This window comes from Durio zibethinus, chromosome 28 (assembly GCF_047325235.1).
Source record: "Durio zibethinus cultivar Kanyao isolate XHJ-2024 chromosome 28, ASM4732523v1, whole genome shotgun sequence".
Taxonomy (NCBI): Eukaryota; Viridiplantae; Streptophyta; class Magnoliopsida; order Malvales; family Malvaceae; genus Durio; species Durio zibethinus.
In genome coordinates, this window is record NC_143189.1 from 3,437,891 (window position 1) to 3,463,515 (window position 25,625).

Below are 25,625 nucleotides of genomic sequence, written 5' to 3' on the forward strand. Positions count from 1 at the left end.
TTTAATCATAATTAAAATAATTTTTTTTTCAAACGTAATTATAATATTTTTTATTATTATTTTAAACTCATAATAATCAATCTCACCGTCTAACCAAATAAAATCTAACTAACATCATTTATATGAAACTTTATTAAATACTTGAGTAAATCACAAATTAGGGTATACAACCAATTGAAAACCGTCATGCATTTACTCTTTATTTTACTGCGTTCATTGAATTTAAAAGCTTCCGAAGAATAATACAACTGCCCCAGCCAAACAAATCATGAAAAAATGGTTTGGTTGTCCTACCAACCTGTTATGTTTTTCAGCTTTTCTCCGTGAAATGTCGCTTGGTTGGTTAGTTTTTTTTTTCTTTGTTATTTTTTCCATATAAATTTCACCTTTACTTTTTTCTATTCCAATGTAAGACACATTAGTTAGAGACAAAATCAACTACGGGATTCACCCCACATTTCCATAAGATACTTATGGCAGCTGCTGCCATTCAAAAAGAAATGTTGATATCTTTTCCTTTTGGTTCTTTTGGATCTGGCCCCATCACCAGCTTCAATATTCCCAAATTTTTTAAGGTTGTGCCTGTATTCCACTACAATCTGCTCAAACACTTCCACCTCAAACAGGTTCAACTTGATCTTTGGGTTCATCTGATCTCTCACGAATGCAAAACCCAGTTGGTCTCTGGGGTTAAATGCTTCCAACTCATTGAACAAAAGGCAGGAGAAAAGATTGCTTCTCAATCCATGTTTCCTCAAGATTAATGCACTATCTGGTACATCTGCCAACCAAACATAAGAGAAAAAAAATACTATGATAAAACAAAGAATTTTTGTTGATCATGAATTCTACAATAAACAAGGACAAAATAGATTATTATGATGTTTTGAATATGCATGTATAAAAACCACTCTTCAACATTATCGCCAAAGCTCGCTGCTATTTCATCAGGAAGCATCACAAGCATACTGGGGCCCCATTTATTATTTGATTAAGACGTTTCTTTTGCATTTTTGTGGGACCACCATTAGGTTTTTATCAAACTCCGATGTCTCAACCCTCAAGGCAAGAAATGATTGTAGTATCCGTCAAGGCAAAGTAAGAGTAGGTAGTTTTACTTAGGAATATTAAAAACAAGCCGAGTGACAAGTATCAATGAGAAAATCTTATTTGAATATAAAATAAAAAAATTTTAAAATTTAATAAATACGAAATAATATATTTTTAATAAATTTTCATCATATGTATTCGTAATTACATGTATCTCATGCTCTGAATGAATATAGATACAAAAAATATAACAAAATTTTAGTTTTGATGGATGTTAAATATCTAATTCAAAATAAATTAATCATAAATAAAAAGATCAACTTTAAATATAAAATCACAACAAAACTTAAGATATATAAGATAATATCACTTTAACTTTAACTTTAACATGAAAGAGAAAAAGAGAGGATATTATTTTTCCACCAAGAATCTAACTCTTTCTCTATATGTATTATTGAAACTACTGCTTCTTAATCTTTTTTACAAGGCTTCAATATTCTTATCTAATTTAATATTCTTTTTGTCCCATTTTATATGTTTTGTATTGATTTTTTTTATCAAAAGAATACAACTTTGATCATCATTTTTTAAAATATTATATTAAATTAACATTTTTACAAATAGTTTTAAAAATTTTAAAATTCAAACTTTATAAATCTTGTTTTTAAAATTTTTTAGTTTCATGATTTTATTAAAAATATGATCACAATTGAATTAATTTTAAAAAAATCGATAAGAGATACATAAAATGGGACAAAGAGGGTAATTTTTTCGAGAATTGTCATTGAAGTAGCGTTAGCCGTTTACTTCTCTTTGGAATTTGAACATTGTCAGCTTCGTCACATGCAAAGTTAGCCAAAATCCTCAAGAAAAATACACATATGTAATGAATTAATAAAATTATCAATCATGGATTATCTCAAAAGTCAAAATTCCAAAAACTAATCCCAAGTGGATTATGGATGTGCTTTCAAGGAACGTCAAAACTACCCAAGTAGTCATGATCTGCTTCTTGAAGCACATGACAAGGTTAGTACCTAACAATCAAAATGAAACTATGGTGCTAATTTTTCTATAATATTTAATGATCATTTCTAATAATCATAACCTAACCTAACACGTACATATTTTAAAAGGGATTTGTTCATAATTATTCTTATGTATAATTGTAAATTTTTCAATACAATAAAATCGTAATTTGAAAATAGAATAAGTATTCTAATTAAATTTTAAATTTATCGAATATTATTTTTTAAAAATAATCATATGAATCAATTAAAATAAAATTATGAATTTATACTGATCACATTAAAAAATAATGAATTTGTTGGTTAAAACTAAAACTAATTAAACTATTATATAAATACAATTATGAAGAAAAGAGATTAAATATATAATATTTATACAGCTCAGTTTGGGTAATAAAAGCTTGACGAACAACTGATTTTGTTCGAGTATCTAATTAATAAAGTGTCTATTCATTCAAACCGACTAGACGAAAGAATCAAAGTAAAGTTCCATGTTTGTTCTGGCATCATTTTTTTTGCGTGAGTGTCATCAATATTATGAAAAGAAAATTTCCTTCCTCTGGAAGGGAAAGATATCGTTTTGTTTAGCTTAGCTTATGGTTCCAATTTCCAAACAGTAATTTGAAATTTCATTACCATAATAAACAATTAAATAAAGTGACGTGTGGATGAGATTTTTACCTGTGGTATGGGGGAGCTTATCGGGAGTCCATGGCTGCAGCCCATTTTCACAGTATGTCTCCATTTGCCTGGTCAAGGCATCAACATCCAACCACTTCTTCCACCTTGCCGTCGCCATAGCTTCTTCCATAGTATGAATATAGTATGGATGCTTTGATATAGCCATGTCTGCGTTCGTTGATACAACAAGAGAATGTATCAACAACAAAGGATCCACCATTAGCTGAAGCTTAGCGTCTATCCAAATGCTGAACTTCGAGTTTGGAAAAAGTCTATGAACCAAGTATTTTGGAATTACTCCATTCATTGCAGGATTCTCATACAGTTTCTTGGAAGAAACTTTAACGATTCTCCAAACCCCGACTTTATAGCCAGTTGAGTTTTGTGGGATTAGTTTGTGATAATAAAGTCCTTTAAGAGTTATATCGTCTATAAACATGAAGAAACATACACTCTTTAGGGTTTTGGATCCAAGTCCTACCGGTTGCCGGATTTTGTCATGATCATTGAAGATTGCAGATACTACAACAACTCCATTGCAGCTTTCCATGGCAATTCTATCTGAATTACACCATAAACAAACAAGTTAGAAGAGAATCAAACATAACAACATATATGATCAAAATATAGCAGATTATAGGATTAGTTTAACAATAAATGAGGCAGGATTGAGGATTTTTACAATAAAATGGACTGAAAATGTACTGAAAATGTAAGGGAAGGTCTCAGTTCACAAATTGGAATACGATGACTCTAAATTGCAAATTGTCGAGAATTCAGATAAAAAACTAACCGGAATTGCTAACTGGGAAATTCTTTAAAAATCCACAAGGGACTTTCATACCATTATTGGAATGATTAAAATAAGAAATTCTCTTCTGGGTACTCAAACTTCCACCAAAAGTGTCACCTTTCCCCTGTAAGTACCTCAGAGCCGGTAAAAAAGCTGAAGAATTCTTACACAAATTATGGATCTCATCCACCACCATTCCATAATCTGATCACAAAATCCAATACCCTTTAATCCAGAATCACCAAAACAATCATGAAAACCGAAACTTGAATAAAAAAAAGCTGTAAAGAAAAAAAGCTGAGATAAGACAACATACCAGAGAAAAAAACAGGGGAGGAACAAGAAGAGCGGTGGGTGGGGAGAGCATACTTGTGTTCTCCATAAGAAGGAGGGTAAGAGAAGAGTGGGGTTTGGATTGGATCGAAAGGAGAGGATCTGAAAAGGCATTTGGTTGGGGAGCGAGACTGGTAGAGAGCAAGGAAAAGGGTGGTGAAAAGATACAGAAGAGAAATACAGAGGAGCTTTGATTGGAAGAACAGAGGAGTTGTTGTGGCGGTTACCTTCCCCATAAAGCGATTACTATTTCCATGTTGAGTTTTCCTTATTCATAGCATCATCCCCTTCGCTTGTCATTTCTTCTTTTAGCTTTTCAGCTGCATTTTTTTTTAGGTAAATAATCTCATGGTTTGAGCTCATCATAATAAACTTGTACTAAGTTCCCAAAAGCCAAAAAACAGAGGGCTGTTTTGCAATTTACATAGTTTAATTAGATTTTCTAAGATTTTTTTTATTTGTTACAAATGAGAAAGTGAAGGGAAAAATGGAATTTAAATTTTACACCTTAATTTATGTTAAAGAAATAATAATCATTAACTCAAACTCAATAAAAAAAATATTTAAAATTTAGTTCAGTTAAATTTTATAACCACTTTAAAAGATAACATTGAATAATTTAAATTTTACAATTCATTTTTAATAAAAAGTTTCAATAAATAAAATAAGTGTCCAAATTTGTTTGTACATTTTTTTATTGGTAACCTAAATATTAAAGTTAAAAATAACCAGAATAAGCAGAATATTTTATTCAATTTGGCATTTTCTTCTTCTCTTGTATTTATTACTAGGTATCTGTGTACTAGTTGGGGCCTGTCCTGATAGTTATTAGCTGTTCTTGTTTCTGGTTTATCCGGTTTTTTAAAACTTTGTAGCAGATTTTCTGCTTGCTTTGGACGATGATACAAACTTTCACATATCCAAAAAAACAAAAAAAAAAAAAAACTCAGCCTTGCAAAAAAAGATGTTTAAGATGATTGAACCTTAATTATGCATTCAAGAGACATTAAGGAAAACAAACCAGGTTTGGATATCAGCAGGAGCTTAATGTTTCTTACGTTCATTTATTTATTTTGGTACAAAGAAATATTCTTTTCTTACAATTGGCCTGATATTATCAAGTGCAATAAATCACTATTTTCTCTGTAAGATTCCCTTCCCATCCCTCCAGAATAGAAAATGTTGTAATCCTAAATCTTCAAACTACTGTAAGAAAGAGAGGCAAAATTTATAGATCATTGAAGCGGTGTTGCTTATTCAGTGATGCAATTCCCGGTAGACTTAGTACTGTTTTTTGAGTTCTGTTGCAGCATCAATATCTTGCTCGAGCAGATTGACTGCATTCTCAAACTCGATGAACTCATGACCATGGATGATGATTTGAAGAGTGAAAAATAATATTATTTCTAGGGTTATACAATACATATATATATTTATATATATACAAGTGTATAAATGGGTTTAAAGTCCATTAAATATATCCAAAAACAAAGCTTAATCTTATAAGTTAACTAAACATAATATATATTTTAATAGTCTCTCAAATTGAAGATGGTTCGAAATGAAACATTTGAAATTTGGAAATTAAATAATAAAAACATGAACTTTAAAGAAATTTTGTAAAAAGATCTGCCACTTGTAATTTAAAAGAAATATACGGTAGCATGATGGTACTTTTGCATATCTCCTATTTGATAAAATGATAATTTATTTCAATATGTTTTGTCTATTCATGAAAAATATCATTGTGAGTAATTAAAATTGCACTCTTACTATCACAAAAGAGTGGAATAGGATTAGGCTTGTCAACACTAAATTCATAAATAACCGACACAATCACATAATTTTTGCTGTAGTGTCTGATAAAGCTCTATACTTTGTTTCAGCACTTGAATGCACCACAATTGTTTGCTTTTTGCTTTTCCTAGATATCAAAGAATCACCTAGAAAAACACGTTAACCAGTTGTAGAATGTCTATCATTAACATTACTAGCCCAATTAGAATAAAAAAAAAAAACATGAAGTTCAAGTTTAGAAGTTGATGAGAACAACAAACCTTTATGTAGCGTTCCTCGCAAATATCTCAATATCTTAAAAACTACAGTAAAATGAATTGTCCGAGGTGCTATCATAAATTGGCTTTCAACTTGAACTACATGACTAATATCAAATTTTGTAATTGTCAAATATATAAGACTACCAACTAACTGTCTATACAAAGTAGCATCATTGAAAAATTCTCCATTAGGAGCTTTCATTTTGACATTAGTTTCAAGAGGAGTGTCAACAGTTTTATTATTAGATAAGCCAGCTTTAGAAATAAGATCAGAAGCATATTTCACTTGAGACAAGACATATCCATAGGAACAATCAACTTCAATTCTCAAAAAATATCGTAATGGACTAAGATTTTTTATCTCAAAGGTTTTGCTAAGATGATTTTTTATATTTTGAATACCAAGGTTATCATCTGCAGTTATCACCATATCATCAACATAAATAAGCAAAAATACAATATCTTTTTCAAATTGATGAATAAATAATGCTGAATCATAAGGATTTTGCATAAATTCGGAGTCAAGTATAATAGTGCTGAATTTTTCAAACCAAGCCTGCGGTGTTTGTTTAAGACCATATAAAGCTCGTCAAAGCTTGCACATTTGATTAGTTTGGCAAGACAATCTAGGAAGAGGTTTCATATAAACTTCTTCATTAAGATCTCCATTCAAGAAAGCATTTTTTACATCTATTTGTGATAAAGCCTATCCTCGAATAGAAGCAATAGCTATAAGAGTTTGAACAGAAGTCATTTGAGCTATAGGAGCAAAGGTTTTTTTATAGTCAATACCATACTCCTATGTAAATCTTTTTGCAATCAATCTAGCTTTATATATCTCGATAGACCCATTTAATTTAGTCTTTACCTTGTACTCCCACTTACAATCCACTACAGATTTTTCAAGAGGTAAATCAACGAGATCCCAAGTATGAGTTTTTTCTAAGGCATCCAATTCTTCTTTTATAATTGCTTGCCATAGAGGATTAGAACTTACTTCACGATAAGATTTAGGTTCATAAACAAAAAGAATAATAGGCAAGAAATAATGAAAATCATGATAATGTTTTGAAGGAATTCACTCACGTATTGAACATCTAAGTTTTAGGACAGATGACTCTGATGAATTGGAAAATGGCGGTGCATGATTTCTTATGGTAGAGTCAGTGATAAGACAATATTCATTTGGATGAATTTGCTGAGAAGTTGGAGAACTTTGGGACACATGAGAAGATTGATTAGAGTTATTTAAATCAACAAGAAGATAAAAAATAAACAAAAGACTCATGAGGATCAATGGTAGATTTTTAAAACAAGGCAATGAATACTTCAAAACATTTTTTCAAACAGTAACATGTTGAGAAACACGAAGTTTTGTGCAATAGGATCATAGCAATAGTATCATTTTTGTCTAATACCATACCCTAAAAACACATAAATGATAGTTTTTTTAAATAATTTATCACACTGAACTTTGGAAAGCGAAATAAAACATGTAGAACCAAAAATACGAAGCTTAGAATAATTAGGAGTATTGTTATACAAGTGTTCAAAAGGGAAAATTCCACCAATGACAAAAGAGGAAATATGATTAATAACATAAATTGAAGTAAATGTAGCTTTTCCCTGAAATTTCTTAAGAACCAATAAAGATAACAACAAGGCTCTAGAGGTTTTTATGATATGACAATGTTTTATTTTAGCAACACCATTTTGCTATGGTGTATCAATATAAGATGATTCAAAAAGGTATCTTGAGAAGCAAGAAACTCTTTTAAATTACTTGATTGATATTTTCCAGCAGAATCAACATAAAAATGTTTAATTGTTTTAAAAAATTATGTTTTGATCTTGGTAAAAAAATCTTGATAAATTTTAGGTAAATTCGAACGATATCGAAACAAATAAATCTAAATGTACCTTGATAATCATAAATAGAAACAACATAATAACAAGAACCCCCATAGTAGGTAAACGAGATGGGCCTCACACATCAGAATGAACAAGATCAAAAGAAGATAAAAAAACTTATTCATTTTTATTAAAAAGTAAAATAGACTGTTTGCTAGTTTGCAACTGATACAATTATTTGAAGTTTTTGACTTAATATAACCTAACTTGCCACTAGATACCAAATGTTGAAGTCTAGAATAAGAAATATGTCATAACTTATGATGCCAGAGGAAAAAAGATAAAAACTTTTGAACACTAGAAACTAATAAAGATTTTCACACAAAAAGGATAATCAAATTGACTAAAAGGACAATGTGACACATGGAAGTTTCCCAAAACAAATAATTTTTTAATTCTACAGCCTGTCCTAACCACTTTTCTCATCAAGCAATCTTGCACCATAAACCATGAAAGTGAAAAATGACATTAAGACCTTGATCATATAATTGACCAACAGGTAGCAAATTTATGAAAAATGATGAAACCAAAAGAACATTATTAAAAGAAACATTTTGAGAACATGAAACAAAGCCAATATGAATAGTAAACATATTTAAATCATTAGAAGTATTAATAAAAGGTAAACAAGTAATAGGACTTGAAGAGTCAAAGATAGAATTATCAAAAGTCATATGATTAAAAGCTTTAGAATCAATGATCCAATCTTTAAAATTAGTACATAAAATAGTTAACAATGCAGATGTAGAAGAATTATTATCCATAGAGTTATTACTCATACTAGAAATAACCTATCAAATAATCTTTTGAGTTTGATCTGTAGTGAAGTGAGAGTTAACATTAAAATTTTTTATAGACAATGTCACAATAACAATTCACCCCATTTTATGCAAGCCAATTTTTTTTTTCAATTCTAGGCAATTATGCTTTATAGGTTCAAACTTGTGATAGTAGTAACGTTCAATTTTAGAAGAATCTTTTTGTTGAGAAAAGCCAAATAAGTTGAAGATAAAATTTTTCGGACATACAACAACTACTAAAATAGTATCATCCACTCTTTTGGAGTGATTGAGGATGCCTTTCTTAGTTTATTTAGCCATCAATTCTGACAAAACAACACCAACAGAAAGAGAAAGGACACAATGTAGAATAGAAGCATGAATGGACTTAAAATCATCTTGAAGTGTCATTATGCATTATGCAAGACGACTTTCTTCTCTATATTAGTAATATAATTCTACATCAACAGTCCATTTAGGTTTCATAAGAGTTAATTGATCTCAAATAATTAACATTTCAAATGAAAATTAAAAATTGATTATCACTTTCTTTGTTTCAAAGTAGCAATATTTATCTCAAGTTTATATCTCCGAGCAAAATTAGTTTGAACATAACAATTTTAAAGAAAATCCCAAACCTTCTTAACAGTGTCTAATTTCCCAAGTTGCATACTAATTAAAGAAGCAACAGTATTAACAATCTAAGTAACAATTTTGCTATTATTAATCTTCCATCGTTCATATTCAGACATAAAATTTTTCAATCCATCAAGAGCTTTCAGACATTTTTTATCACCTGCAACATATTTCTAAAGTCTTTTTCTTTTTAAAAAATTTCGCATCAAATAAGACCAATGAGTATAGTTTATTCCATCTAATTTCATTGTAATAGGTTGTGATGATTCTGAGAGAACCATGAGAGAAAAACAATTCAAAGCCAATATACTGATCAACCTGTAACAAGCTAATAAATTGATCAATTCATAACAAGTGAAATAGACAAGCTAATTATATAGGTGAACAATCCAAAACTAATAAAGTATTTACTCAACCTACAGCCAATGCATAAAAGTAAGAAAAGATAAAGGCAATTTCAATTTCACCAAACCCAAGTTGTAGTTAATGGCACAAAAACCAATTCAATCCAATTTCATAAAATGACAAAAAAAAAAAAAACAAATGCAACAACCACTTATTAAGGAAAAAAAAAGGTCAAACAATAATAAATCAAAGTGGCCTGAAACAAAGAGAAATAACATTCACAGAAAACTCAGATACTATGATGACTTAAATAGTAAAAAATAATATTATTTATAGGGTTGTAAAATACATATATATATACAAATATATAAATGGATTTAAAATCCACGAGATATATCCAAAAATAAAACCCAACCTTATAAGTCAACTAGACATAATATACATGGAGACTTGATAGGGTTGCCAGGTGTTGAATGTCTTTAAAGTTTTTTCAGTGTTCAAGGGCATCTTGCTCTTAATTTCTGCTCCATCAAGGAAATAATAGCCTACAAGCATGTCATAACGTTTAGATTCGAAGATCTATCGCTAGACATTCACTTGAGGAGTCGCCACCAATCTTTTTTATTTAGGTGCGATTGACCACCTGATTGAATCCATCTCTTAAAGAAAAAGCCTAAGTTTGACTTAGGTATTTTTAAAATGTAGATTCAATGTTTGCGAAACTAGAACTAGGGTCGGGAGTACGGTTACATGTGAATAAGGTTATAGCACCCTCACAACGCCCATCAAAAGATAGTACCAGCTCAATTTTGTATTATCCATTAAGCTTTAAAAATATTACCAAGTAATTTAATTATTGAAAATTATTTTTAGTTGATTCCAATACTTTTGACAGAAAATTAAGAAAGTTTTCTCACCTCAAGAGTATGCAAGAAAACTACTATTTTACTTACAGAGGCTCCATCATCGGATTATCTAACATTAAAAAAATTTTCAAGAAAAGAAAGGAAAAAAGAAATAAAATAAAATAAAATAAAGAAGAATAATGATTCGACTTTTGATATAAATCATTTTCTTTTCGTTTTATAAGAAAAAAAACTCATTGCTTTTATACAAAAAAAATTGATTCAACTTTTCCTAAAAAATATTTTTTTTGATAATTTTTATTTTTTAAGGAAAATTGGTACTTCCAACTTTTCCACAAAATGCTTTTTTCTAAAATTTTAATTTTAAGAAAATTTGATGCTTTCAACTTTTCCTCGAAATGCTTTTGAAAATTTTTATTTTAGAAATTTTATTTTTAAGAAAAATTTATACTTTCAACTTTTCCTAAAAATATTTTTAAAAAATTTTTGTTATCAATGAAAATTGATACTTTTAACTTTTCCTTTAAAAAATATTTTTCTTCAAGTTTTATTTTTAAAGAAAATTAGTACTTTCAACTTTTCCTCAAGAAATGCATTTTTTTAAAATTTTATTTAAAAAAAATTGATACTTTTAACTTTTTCTTTAAAAATATATATTTTTAATTTTTATGTTCAAAGAAAATTGATATATTCAACTTTTCTTGAAAAACTATTTTTTTCAAAATTTTATTTTAAAGAGATCATTGAAAATTAAAGGATGTTTAATTAAATAGATAAAAAAAATCAATAAATAAATAATAAAACTAAATGAAAAAGAAAAAAAAAAAACCTTTGGCGCAGCTTGGCTCAACAGCTGAAATGACTCGGCTTGAGGCATAAAGATTGGCTCAGAGGTGCTTCTTGACGGCTCGACTTGACTGAAGCCCAGGCAGGGATGCGGGTTGCTGGTTCTGGTCGTCAGTTTAAAAACGCGCGGATCCTCTGGGATTAGTAAGGTCAAAATGATGTCGTTTTCTATGAGTATATAAGGCTAATTCTTAGCTTTTTCAACATAATTCTTTTTTTCTCTCTCTCTCTCTCTCTTCTCCCTTCTTTCCTCTCCCTCTCTTTCTACCTGGATGAATACCGATTAAATCTTCACCATATTCTAGAAAACATCGCTAGAATTGGGTTGTGTTGCCAAAAGTTTGTCAAAAAATTCAAACAGCGTCAGAAAAGTGGTTGACAAATTCAACCGACATCAAAAAATTCAACGAAAATTAGAAAATTTCCAAAAATTTTCCAAAAAAAAACACCAAAAATTGTAAAAAAAATCCTAAAAATCATAAAATTACCTCTGACACCCTCTAAAAATTTTTTTGAATTCTGCCTTCTATATTTTTATGCGTTCCCCTTTGATTTGTTCATGAGTTGTATTATAGATAACACTCAACAGAGTTTCTAATCAATTATGAATTCCTTTTCAATTGAATTTTCACATTATCAGAAACTTTAAGAACTATCATGTAGAGATTGAAACTAATTGCAATTCTACTAGTGTCTATGCATGACAGAATTTGCAATCTTTCCTCTTTTTTTTTTATTAATAAAATAAATAATAAAAATTTAAAATAAAAATAATAATAATAGTAAAAAAAACAAACAGTTGGACTTATCATTTGGACCTTATTGAATCGGGTCCTATGGATTTAGGCCTGAATCCTATTAAATCAGGTCCAATGGACTTAAGTTCGGACCAATTAGGGTGTTTACAAAGTATAATTGTGTTAGTTTAAAATTGAGTTTTTCAAACATGAAAACACTGAATTAGTTATAAATTTCAAGAGTTAAGAATTGAAAACTAAAATGATCTACAATATCACCTTATAAAGAGGATGTCGTGCACCAGAAACCGTTTCTTCTACCAAGCATTTGCATTTCAAAGCCTTTTGAACTTCTCCAGACAGAAATTTCAAAAGCAAAAGCAAATTTAGAAAAACTCTGTCCCAGCAGCTAGTTTATCGCATATGCAATAATCTGAAGCAAGTAAAAAATTCTAAAAAATAATTTTCTCATTTTTAGGTATTTGTTTGATAAAAAATTGATTAGTTAGCAAAAAATGATTTATTGATTAACGAAAAATAAGACTATTTCTTTGTAAATTATCTTAGGAATTTAAAAAAAAAAAGATATCTTTCGAAAAAAAACTGTTTATAAGTTGAACTATTTATCAATACTTGTTAGTATGATTTTACTTATAAATATTATTATAATAAAAATAAATAATATTATATTTATAAATAATATATTAATAAATAATATACTATTAATATAATATACTAATAAATATTAATAATAAATAATATAAAGAATAACAAATAGTTTTATTTAAGTACTTTTTATATTAATATAATATTTTAATATGAAATATTATTATTAAAATATAATTATTTTCAAATATTAATAAATTTAATAATAAATAATTTTAATATATTTTAATAATAAATAATTTTTAATATTTTAATAATTATATTAATGTTATTTGAAAAAAAAAATCAAAAAAAATCAAAAAACAAAAAATATTTTCATTAACTCATTTAAATAATAAAAAAGCTCTTTCAATTCAAAAAATATAAATACTTTTCAAAAAAAAATTTAAAAAATTTATTTTTTACAAAACAAACGAAACCTAAACACGTTTGGCAGCCGATAATTGCAATGATGTCTTTGATTCCACTGTTAAATCTACGGTCTACACCAACCTTAATTTTTCAATTTATTACGAAGCTACCTCTTATGGTATCATGGATACAGTCTTTCGCCCAATCTCATCGCACTTGGCAATTCGATTATGCATCTATTTTGCGTCTAACATTTGTTAAAAAAATATATTGTATTATAATTTATGTTAACATGTTAAATAAAAAATATATTTTTTAAATTTTATAATATTTAAATATAATTTTTGTTAAAAATTTTAAATTATATTATATTTATATTTTTTTATATCATTTTCGTATCATATTACTATATTATATTTAAAATTTTCGAACCCCGTATTAGTAAATTAGTTTTGAATTAAGCTAAATGCATTTGGTATTCAATCAAAGCAAATTCCTTACATGATACATGTAAAGCAAATTGTTTGTAAACATTAATATTGATTTAGATGCTCTCTAAGATGAAAAAACTAAACAGTCAATCCTCCAATCATCATATTAATATAAGTACCTTAATAAGATGCAAAGTTGTTGGTCACTTGAACCACGGTGGTTAGAAATTATAATTAGAATTGAAGCAATAAATTAAGAAAGAAACCTTGCAGATGTACACTTCTGCAATCAACATTTCAATCTCATAAGCTTCACGTGATTTGCCTCCTCCTCTTGGGCCATTTTCAATGCTATTTTTAGCACTTTTGTCGCTTCATCTTCTCTTCTGCTCATTTTCATGAGCCTCCCAACAACACGCTTTCATATCAAAAGCAGACGGTACATTTAAACTCATATCCTACACAATCATGAAATTGTACAAAAAAATTTCTTCAATAATTAGCATTTATCCCATAATTCAAGTATAAAATCAAAGAATTTTAATCAATGTTCAAAATTAAATGCACGTGAAATTGAGTTGATGGTCTGATTTTTATGAAAATATTTCTTTCGTTATGATAATTTATTTTAATATTTTTTTATTTAATGGATTAATAATCTATTTACAACTTTACAAGGACTGAATAGTACCCAAAAAAAAAAAAAAAAGAATTCAAGACGACAGCAATTTAGATGAAAATATTGAGTTGGACAAATAGAGGTGTCAAACCTGAAGTCCCTTGAAACGGGGTTCTTCATTTTCAAGTAGAGTCTCCTCCAGCTCTTTTATATCAACATTTATTTATGTTGCCTTGCCTCGATAATTCTGATAGTCAACCCATCTCTCCAAAGCCAGTTTACCTCCATGGATGGCTGCAAAGGATATGGGCCTTGCCAGATTCTGCTTCGGTTAATTTCCTATTCCAACCATGGCTCACATATCTGATATCCCCACCCAATACCAATGCAAATACCTCCAAGGATGATGAAGGATGTTGCTGCCACAGCTACCGTTCTATATTTAGTCTCTGTATTGATCTTCTTAGCCGAGTTCGCCATAAGAGACTGATGGATATAATTTAGTATACATTAAAATTCATCTAATGTCAAAGCTGAATGGAAATTTGGAGAGAATACAGAAAATTGGTCCATGTGAGGAGGTAAAATTATCTTGATTTGTGGCTTGCTTGATGGCCAAAGACATCCTCTATATATTCTTTAATTATTCCTTACCCTTCTCCTCGGGTCAGCTGAAGAAATATTGTTTAATTAAATATTTTTTTCGATATAAGATTTCTCATGGAATCACAAAAAAAATTATCATTGTTCTCTAGAGAATCTGTAAAAAAGGAAAAAAAAAAAAAAAAAAACCTCTAGAATGCTAGAGCTGCTTCTTTCCTTCTACCACATGTTAATAATTCTTGTGCTTTATTCTGGTGCATGAATAAGAAAATCAGGGTTCCTAAAGGTAATTAATAAGAGTAATGCCATGCTTCGACCTGTTAAAAATAAATATACATATTTCTTCGTTAAAAAACAGAGCAGTAGCCTTCTTTTTCCATATATACCACAAATCAATGTTTCCATGGAATCTGCACTTCCTATATATCCTTTATGGCACAACTGCCAGGTCACAAATTTTCCTTTCCATTATTCTCTTTCACTAGTTAATTTGCAGAGCTTAAATCTACTCGCTGTGATCCTATAATTCCTATGGCTCTCATGTCTACAAAGCCTTCGTTCGTTCTCTTTGTACTAATTAATGGATATATAATTGGATTGGCTGGCTGCATGAGTGATGATGAAATGAACATCATAGAAACTCCAAGGAAAACCATTTGTTGGAACTGTGACCCTTAGCTAGCCTCTCAAGTCTGACCCATCTTTGAATAAATTCTTTTTGCATCCTCATGCTATTAATTTTCAGTCGTTTATGTTGTTTTAGACTCCGTAAAGTTTGTCAATTCATTATGCTAATTTTTATTTAATTATTTTCTCTTGAATTTGATGAAAATAATGTATTAATTGAAATATATATATATATTTTTTAAAGTAGCGTTTTAGCTACTAATGACATATATAAACCCCAATTAACTAGATTAAAAAAAAAAACTTAATCATGTTACCTCTCAAAGAATAGTTTTGGCATTTTGAATTTTCAAATGGTAAAAATGATTGAACTAAAAAACTGATAATAAAAAAAAATTAAAAGCACAAGATAAAAGGCGAAACTAGAAAATTCCTTAAAAAGCCAAAAACATTCTTAGGATGAACAACGCTTCAAGCCTTCAACTTAAGTCCTATACAAGGAAAAAAAAAAAAAACCTCCACAAGGAACCATAGGCCTTCAACAATTATAGTTTTTTTTTTTTTTTTACTTTTTTAATATATCAGTAATACCTTTTTTTTCGGTTGTAATATGTTTAATATTGCAAATATTTCTATTTGCAATTGTACCTGTAACGGGCTGGGCTGAGTGAACTTGAAGCAAATGCCAAATGGCTTGGCCGAAAAAACCCTGCAGCACATGGAACGTCAGCAGAGGCAAATTCCCATGTCGGATTCGATTTGAGAATTTGCATTGGTGGAAATTACCATGTCCATTTTCCGGGATTGTAAGCCATGCATGAACCATTTATATATGCAGCTTCAGGTCGCTTAATTCACCATACAGAGAAATTAAATTGAGATTCTTACAAGAATTAATCTCATAATAATTAGAATTCCATGAGTACTCTGTACTCCAAAGAAAGAGACTCCTTCGCCAATAAAAATTTATTCATAATGGAAAAAAAAATTGTGTACGAACATTTCACATATTGGGTTTGTGAATCGACTTGGATCTAGAATCCATTTTTTTTTCTCTTATTGGTGTTTAATGTTTATCCATGGAAGAATATATTACCTGATCCCTTGCCAATAAACAAACACTACTCCTATCAAAAGCAATAAAATGGTGCTTTTCGTGACAAACTTGAAGATTGAAACTAACAGAACGAGTAGTGCCTTTTTATTCTGAAATGCTACTTTAAGGCAATGATCAATCAATAATAGTAGTAGAAGACAATAAACAACAGTTTTCTAATTTCCCACCCAAATTAAGGAAAAAACCAACTCTTCATGGAGGCTGCATTTTGCCTTGGCTATGGTCCTCTGCCTAGCATTTCCCTCCGCATGCCTTCGAGCATCATTACAGCAACAGCTTTCACCAAACTTCATTTCGGCTTTAACCATTCCTTTATATCAGTTTCTAGCGGTATTATTCACAGTCGACGATGTCATCATTTGAATAGTTCCGGACCTCTTGCACTTGACAGGCCTAGTTCGATGACTTCTGGAGACGAAAAGGGTGGTGGCAAAGTTGTTTAAGGAGCAGTTGGGCCTTCTCTGGGTTTGGCTTGTGCTCTAAGTATCATCGGTTGCAGCTGCAATACGAACTTTAAAGCTATTGCCGGTCCCAAGCAGCAGGTTTATCAGAAAAATCCTTCTTTCCAGCAATTTACACCTCCAGCGCCGGGTAAAGTGGCACTGAAGTCATTGTTGGATGTGTCTGTGAACCTTGCTTCAAAAGAGGGAAGAAAGGGGAGGGATGTTATTCCGGTGCCACCATCGCCTGCTTCAAGGCAATTGCCTCGGTCAAAGGATCAAATTGATCAGCTCAAGGTTCACTTCTATACACAGTTTTTAAGTCTGAGCAACCCCTATCGAGCTATTAGTCTGTTTAACATTTGCTTGGACTTGGTAGACTCTCAGTTTTTTGTGTTTCTGAACCTTTACGCCTAACTAATCAGTTACTATCAACTTTTAATAGCATTAGAGACTTAATGGCTTCTTTGTTGCCCTGATTTCTTTCTCAGAAAATGGATCACTCTTCTTGAATTGTGCATGTATAACTTTTCAGAATTGCTTATTGAAGGTACCCGCGGGTGCAAATGCAAAGGTAGGGTGTCCATGGACACTCTAGAATTTGAAAAATAAAAAAATTTGAAGAAAATTAGCACTCCCAAAATTTTTTCCTAAACATATCTTTCTTAATTCCCTAACCATTCCATTCACAATCACTGCTCAATACCATGCCACAGCCCACAGTCATCCAGAACCCAACATCCAGCAGACACCCATTGTAATAAGTGGACACTTAAAAAAAAGAAAATTCTGCATCCGCCGTTTAATCGGGGTGCAAAAAGAAGAAAAGCAAATAATAGTTGTTCACTTTTGGGTTGCTCACAGCCTAGGAAAACCAGTCAGAATTACGCTTTAACATTCCTGAAACTCCTCTAGGCCTCAGCCAATACGTCTTGAAGGAATATCAAATATGTTGTCACCTTTAGTTAGGCCTCAGATATCTGTCTAAGCAGGAATATAGAAAGTCTTGCCTTTCTGATTAACTTTTCAGCTGATCTGAATTCCAAAGGCAGTGATGTCAATCTCAATAATTACAGTGGTCACTCATTTAAGCTCAATCCTCATTCTGGGTTGCAGCTCACTGTAGTTTGCTATGATGCATTTTCTTACTCAAGTTTTTTTTTGTTGAAGGATGCGGTGAGCCTAATGAAACATGGGCAACATGATGAAGCACTATATATGTTGAAGAATGAATACAAGAAATATGAAATGTCCGAACCTGAGTCCGCTTACTACATGAACATGTACTAGTAGAAGTTCTCATCGGTCAGGTATTTCCTAAAATTTTCCCTTGTTCTCCATCATCAATGGTTGCAAGTAACTATTTACATTAGCTTAAGTATGCTCTGCCTTGGCCTACTAGCTAGAGCACCAAAATCTGATCACCATGAAATAGCTTGAATCAATATTGGTAGCAGATGGAAGTTAACTAAGTTATCAAAATTTTGTAGTCTGTTGAACATTTTGGCAAAACGAATGGAACCTGAGTAAAACACTAATACTCGTGTTAAGAGTTTACCTTTTTGGCACATGGTAGAAGTATCTCATCTAATAAGACTTCCTTGGGCCAAAATGAGGGGAACAGCTGATAAAAACTCTCTATTCTGAAACTGGATTAAAATTATGTTCTTTTTTGTTTGATAATGTTTGATTATTATTGCCGTAACGTTTACGTTGGGAGAACTTATCAATTAAACACAAAAATTATGAAGTTACCATCAATTTTTTTAGCTAAATATGATTGACCATTCATATGGATCTATCTTTTTTAAGGTTGTCATAAGTGTAAAACTAAGTATCCCTAAATAAAGTAGGTTCTTATTTCCATCATCAACATGGAAAGTATTAGCACATCTTTATATCCAAAATTAGTACAAATTAATTATGTGTTATACTACTTAAACCTTATCAATCATGTAATAAATATTAAAAATATCGTGTAATAATATCATACATAAATTATGCTATCATGCAAGAAGTAAAATATTATGCAAATATATTAATTCTCATCCATAAAAATATAATCATATAAATATATTAATAATCACTTATGCAAATATATAATCATGTAATAATGTAAAATATCATGCAAATATATTATTAAATCACACAAATAATCATGCAAACATGTAATTAAATATATTATAATAATATATAAAATAATCATGCAAGTAAATATATTAATATTCATGCAAACATGCAATTATGCAAAATATGTAATTAAATATATTAATAATCATGTAAATATGCAATTAAATATATTATCATTCAAATAAATATGTAATTAAATATATTAATAATCATGCAAACAACTAAATTATAAGTCAAACAAATAATATATCATATTAATCATAATAACATGCAAATAAAATAACATGCAAAATAAATGTAAAAATCTAAACATTTCCCTTTTTCTTTTCAGCATTATATTCATTCAAATATTCAAAATATCAAAATTAACAGCAAAATAAAACCAAATAGAAAAATAAAATCGAATCAAACAGAAAAATAAAATAAAATCAAACAAAAAAAAAAATAAAACAAAACAAAGAATAAAAAAACAAAAAAAAAAAAAAAACCTGCAATCTAAGTCGAATCAAAGCTGAATATTTCCAGGAACTGGCTACTAATTTTAGAATCTGACGTCAAAAAATTCAATCAATCATCAATAAATTCAAACAAACTTAGATTTTTTCAAAAATTATACAGGAATCCAGAAACTGGCCGTCGTATTTTCCTTCCGACCACTGTATTTCTCAACAAAAAAATTAAAATTTGCTAGAAAAGTCTAAACTCAAAAAACCAGAAATTTTCTAAAATAAACAATTCAAACCCAAAAAATTTCTAAAATAAATAATTCAAACCCATAAATTTGAACCTATTTCCAAAAGACCAAAAAACTTAGAAATCCAAGATTAAAACCAGAATTAAATTCTCAAAATCCAATATCAAATTGCAATAAAAATCAAATATGAAATCTCCTAAAGTCTGGAAACCTAAGTAAGATTCTCAAAAAACAAAACCCCATAAAATTTGACTACCCCCTTGCTTCTATGTTCCTTTTTTCTCATTGTTTTTCTCTCTCCCTTTATTCGTAAATTAGGGTGCTTTTATAGGTATTGAATTCCTTCAAACTTGAAAATTTTTAATTCTATTGAACATAGAGCTTCACAGATTCTATATGATTTTCTGCATGAATTAAGCGTTAAGTTTTTAATAATTGATTAATCAATAAATCTTAACATTCAATTGAATCAAGACCCAAAAACTTTTCTACATTTTTCTTTTTATTTTCTGACCTTTCTTTTTACTTTTAACTAAAAAAATTAAACAAAAAACTAAAATTAAATTAAAATCAAAATCAAACTAAAATCAAAATTAAAATTAAGTTAAGATTTTCAAATTTTTATCTCTTGGGCTCAAAAAAACTTATTAAAACTCAATTCGCATCAGAGCCTATTTCAATTTCAACAAATTTTTTCAAACAAAATAAAATGTCTATAATTATTTATCTACAAGGAAAATACGATGAAGCCTTTGAGTGTATGAGTGATCTTGATGGAAAATTTTCAGATTTTGATGTTCGGCCTACTCTTTACAAGGTTGGTTAGTTCATCTGAGTGGACAACCTAAATTGCGTCGGCTGAATCTCTTTTTTTTTTTTTTCGAAGTAGCTAAGACCTTTCATATCCGAATTTCAGCTGGCTAAGTTTCCAGCATTTGCCAAATTCATAACCTTTTCAAGTCTCACTTTCTTTGCAAGCTACTGCATTGTCAAACAAAATGGTGAAACGCCAACGTTCTAAACTTATTGTTATTTTTAAGCACTAAATTTAAAATGCTCAAAGGGACAAAGCTTGTACCATTAGTCTATCAACCTCTTTTGTTGATTTATGACTTCTTGTCTATGTTTTTGCTGAGGCCAAAATCCACCTTTGATTGTCAATGGTGGTTACTGAACTAGGAGATTTGCAAAAGTCCGACCAAACCCAACAGTTTTCATGCATGAACTGACCATGACTGTTTCTTTTTTTTTTCCCCCCTTTCCTTTGAAATCTACAGGCTATTTAATGCACCATGTTGGACAGAGATGAAGAAGCGCAGCAATTATGGAAAGAATTCTCAAGATCCATTGGAGGGATGTCGCCCTATGGCTTCTAATTGGCATAAGAAGGCAGGGGAGGTGGGAAAACAAAGAAAAGAAAAATCAACAAACTAATTCCGTACAATTATGTACCCAACAGAGGGTTGGAAAAAAAAAAATGGGAGTTAGATTGTACTTCAAACAGATCATCTAGAAAAACCATAATGGGGAAAGCAATATTGTCTTGTCTAGAAATTAGGGCCACAGATATCGAATTGAAGAGTAAACCCACCTAGAGGCAAAAGCAGTACCAGAAGAAATATTTACCAACCGATTCTAGTGATGTGGGCCAATATTTATTCTGTCCCAAACCAGGACTAGTGCAGTTACTTTACTCGCACACAAATTTTCAAAAAATCATCAATAAAATGCAAGCTTTTAATCAAAGACTTTCAACATTCAAATATTGTTCTAAATTATAAAGGTTAATTACATGGGCATACATATATAGATTACTTTTTTATTACTTCTTCCATGGTCGAGAACCAGCAAATTAATCCTTAATCTGATGATATCCCGAAACAATCTTGTTGTCAATTTAGCACTCTAACGCTGCAGTTGTACTGTTGTAATAAGTTTTTCCTTTTTTTTTAATAAATAAAAATTTAATTATCCCAGTAAATAAATAAATAGTAGATGAATGAGAAAACACGAACAAAACCAGAAGTTGGCATATTGTGAGGTTCCTTGGTGAAGCTGAATTGCAGAAAAGACCTTCACATGAAATTAAGTTGGATGTCAGTGTTGGAATGTTATCATTTCATAACCAAGTACTAAAACGATAAGAGCACAAGGACTTTGGTCAAGAAAACCAAAAGGCAAAACTCAAATCACTTTGACTTTGCACCCCACATTGGTTTTCGAAATGACAAAACATACATAGAGTTGACAGAGTCGCCAGGCACGAAGATATTCGTGGTTGCTTTGAAAAAGATTGTAAAATTGATTAGTAAATCATAAATGATCTTATCCCTTTTTCCTTTCACTCCACCCCTCCCTGTCCCTTTTCCCGCTAGCCTGCCCATTATTCAAAGCCATTTTCAATCTCTGTCCTTGGTTAACCACGTGTCAAACAAACTACATCTGTCAACACTCAACAACACATCAGAAAACCACGTGTGGGTCGTGGTCCATAAATTTGTTGGACCACTTTTGGCGTACCATTCTGGCAACATTTACATCAACAAAATGCTGTACATCAAATTTACTAAAAAAAAAAAAAAAAGCGGTAATGTTTTTTGCATCATTAGAGAACGATTGTGAAATTAAGACCAACTTCTATGAAAGAAAGAAATCAATAATTTCTTGTTGATTCCACTTCATTTTTTCGTTATATGAAACCCAGTCCAATTTGTTTGAACTTGGCGAAATTTCATTAACTTACTGATACGAAATTAAAATTGAAATGATTGTAAGTAAGAGCTCAATCTCAGGTTATCGAAGTTCATGGAATTGTTGTCGTAATCCTATACGTCTTGATGCCTCTTTCAAAGCTCCCGAGATAGCTTGCACAAAAAATATATATATATTTTGCTTGAAGTTGAAATTATAAATTTACTGGATCAGTAGGCTTTTTTTAATATAATAATCAAAATTGATTTATTTTATTATAAATTTAAATAAAAAATTAATATTAAAATCACAATTATTTAAAATCATATTACTCGATTCAAATATTATCAAAAATAATATTATTATAATTATTTATAATTTGATATTAATTAATTTAAATTCAGATTAATGGCTTTGCTAGTCCACAAGAAGGGATAAAATACAACACATCATGGTCAACGTCTTGTCCATTGATTGTACTCCGACGAAAACTTCTCAAAGGTACTGCTATTTATCAGTGGCAAACATCATTTTTCCCTACAAAACTGCTCGAGTTAATGAACTAGCTAGACAGCTATTATAGTTTTGACATTGGTAAGTTGATTTCAAATCATATTTAAGATATTAAAAAAATTTATTCATATTTAAGGATTTTGTGATCATAAATACCCTAAAAACATTAATTAAAGTTATAAATATTTGTATTTTTTAAGTTTCATTTAGATGGTTAAATGAAAAAAAATTTCGTCACATCATCAAATTGATTTAAAATTTTTTCATGATTATTTAAATCAAACGTTAATATACAATATTAGGAAGGATTAAAGAACATTGGTCCATTCATGAAATGGGATTCAAACAGTGACACAGTCAGATTAATAATCCAAGACCACAAGAATCAAAGCATCTCATTGTCGTTAAAATGGCAAGTATCGGAGGAGCACAATTTTGCCAACCTGTACGCCGTATATAGCGAAGGAACTGGACAGGCCAGGAAGAGAAAGCAGTGTCGTATGACCGACAATGAAATTAACGAATGCAAACTTGCCACGTCTGCTAATACAAAGACTCACCCTGTTGTTCCACGTGTCACGATCAGAACAAACGTGGCGTTGAATGTGAACTTAAGGTTATGGCACGTGGGCTTCATAGTAGAATTTCTGTTTAACTGCTTTGTAGGGTTCGGGAATCAATGACAGAGAGAGAGAGGGGGGCAGGCCAACTTGAGCGACATTGATTTTTTAAAAGAAGCAGAGCTGATAAAAGAGCAGTGCATTGTCATGTCATTGAAACATGATATCTGCTGGTCCACTAAAAGAAAGGCTTCCTAAGTCCCTTTCTTTCCGTTGATTAAAAAAAAACCCAAAGAAAAACATAAGATATATTATTTTTATATGCTTATCAATCAAAATTCTTTTTCTCCCGGGTGATTGTTGATATTTGTATCAGTAAAATCCTAAAATTATAGTCACAATTTAGAGTTTCTTTGAATTAAGTGCAAAAGCTGGTCCTCGAGGAATCTAACCACGTTGATGATTGAGAATATGATTCATGGAACGGTCAGCGATTTAGTAGCTTTTTCATTATGAGAATGAAAGAGCAATAATATTGCAGCTGAAGCGGTACAATGTTTCTGTTAACATCGAAAGGAGGGGTCGGGGGAATGGTCCAGGGACAGTGTACACTGGCACTCTCCTAGCGGATAAGAAAGTCACTGAAAACATGTCTACTTCACGACCAGTCATCAGTCTTGTTCTCCACAGTTTGTACCAACTACTCGGTCCTGTCTAATTTCAACACACGCTCTCTCTCTTTCTCTTCAGAGAAATTATTAGTAGTATTTATTTATTCTTCATCTGTATTTTCACAATGAGAAGGACAATGACTTAGGCACCACCAAGCTGCTAAGCACAGATTCATTCTTGGACTGCATTATTCATAGTGTGATTGAAAAGGATTGAATTGAGATAGATAGCGATGTCAGTTCTTGTGACATTAATTGCACAATTTTCACACTGTTTGAGAGAAAAGAAAAGAAAAAGAAATAATATTCCTTTTGTCAAAGTGATTGGAGAAGGAGATTTGTCTGTGGGAAATTATTGGTTCGGAGGAACATTACTTTTTTCATCATTTAAATCACAGTTTTCTGTATGGCAGTTTGAAAATTTCCTATTTTTCGTAATGCATTAATGTTTGTTTTCGTTAATTATTTGCAGGGAATTGGATTGAGACAGAAACCCAAAAATTTTCAGTCCCTAGCTTCCCCTGTTTATCAATGGTGCTCGATTGCTGATTTTTGTGCAGAAATTGGCATGTTCATTGGCACGGGTCTCTTCTTCTTTGACCAAAAATAAATTTATTTTTGACTGTACTTTGAGAAAGATATGGCCATACACATATCATCGTTCAATTCATTCATCTGCAAAGCAATTGCGACATCTACAGAAAATGACATCTGCATTCCGGAAATGGGGAGGGGCCGAGGAATGGAGACCGCTGAGGCCCACGGTCTGGAGGCCGCGTGTTCCTTCAGTCTTGCTTTTGACATTGATAGAATTTCTTCATTAAATTTGACATTTATAGGACTTGTCATACCTTTTATAATCATGGACCTATGGATTGATAAAATTTAAAATATCATCATTGCTTATTTTATTTAGCTATGATTAGGTGTTTAGTTGAATTTATCTTATTTTAAACATGAATAATTAATTTGAGTTAAATATTTTTAAATGATAAATTATAATTTTTAAAATCAAATCGAGATTCGAAAATATAATTATACATAAAAAATATTATAGCACTCTCATAACACTCGTTTAAATAATGATATTAGTTTAATTTTAAATTATTCAAACCTTAAAATATTTTTATAGTTTATCAAATAATTTAATTATTATAAATTAATCTTAAAACTATTTTAATAGTTTGATAGTAATTTAAGATAATTTTTTCACTATAAGAGTATTTATGAAAATTAATATCTCACTTTGAAGAGATTTCGTTCTCATATTAATATATTTTATTTGAAAATTAATTAGTAAAATCTTTTCATAATTTTAAAAACTTTTATTTTGATGCACATCTCAAATAATTTGATGAGATTTTATTTGAAAACACATTTATAAAACTTAATTTTAAAATCTTTCGATAATTTGATAAGATTTAATTCAAGATTTAAATTTTTCAATAAT

General features: G+C 30.1%; 1 protein-coding gene and 2 pseudogenes across 1 annotated transcript; 1 reads left to right on the forward strand and 2 right to left on the reverse strand.

The window, feature by feature from the left end:
* Nucleotides 1–123: 123 nt before the first annotated feature.
* On the reverse strand, nucleotides 124–4,222 carry LOC111280972 (alkaline ceramidase TOD1-like). The gene is made up of 4 exons (XM_022868527.2): nucleotides 3,869–4,222; nucleotides 3,553–3,756; nucleotides 2,760–3,320; nucleotides 124–781 (listed from the first exon to the last, which is right to left on the reverse strand). The coding sequence occupies exons 1-4, from the start codon at nucleotides 4,119–4,121 to the stop codon at nucleotides 435–437; spliced, it is 1,365 nt and encodes a 454-aa protein (XP_022724262.2). The 5' UTR covers nucleotides 4,122–4,222; the 3' UTR covers nucleotides 124–434.
* A 459-nt stretch (nucleotides 4,223–4,681) lies between these two features.
* LOC149510653 (uncharacterized) lies at nucleotides 4,682–15,065 on the reverse strand (annotated as a pseudogene).
* A 1,549-nt stretch (nucleotides 15,066–16,614) lies between these two features.
* On the forward strand, nucleotides 16,615–21,116 carry LOC149510654 (uncharacterized; annotated as a pseudogene).
* The last annotated feature ends 4,509 nt before the right edge of the window (nucleotides 21,117–25,625 follow it).

Bases quoted from the DNA above. Each gene is read 5' to 3' on its own strand.
- LOC111280972 (XM_022868527.2), bottom strand. From the start codon at position 4,121: ATGGGGAAGGTAACCGCCACAACAACTCCTCTGTTCTTCCAATCAAAG. The intron at 3,321-3,552 runs GTTAGTTTTTTA...GGTGTAATTCAG, and splicing joins TTTCCCAGTTAGCAATTCCG to ATAGAATTGCCATGGAAAGC. The intron at 782-2,759 runs GTAAAAATCTCA...TTTGGTTGGCAG, and splicing joins TAAGCTCCCCCATACCACAG to ATGTACCAGATAGTGCATTA.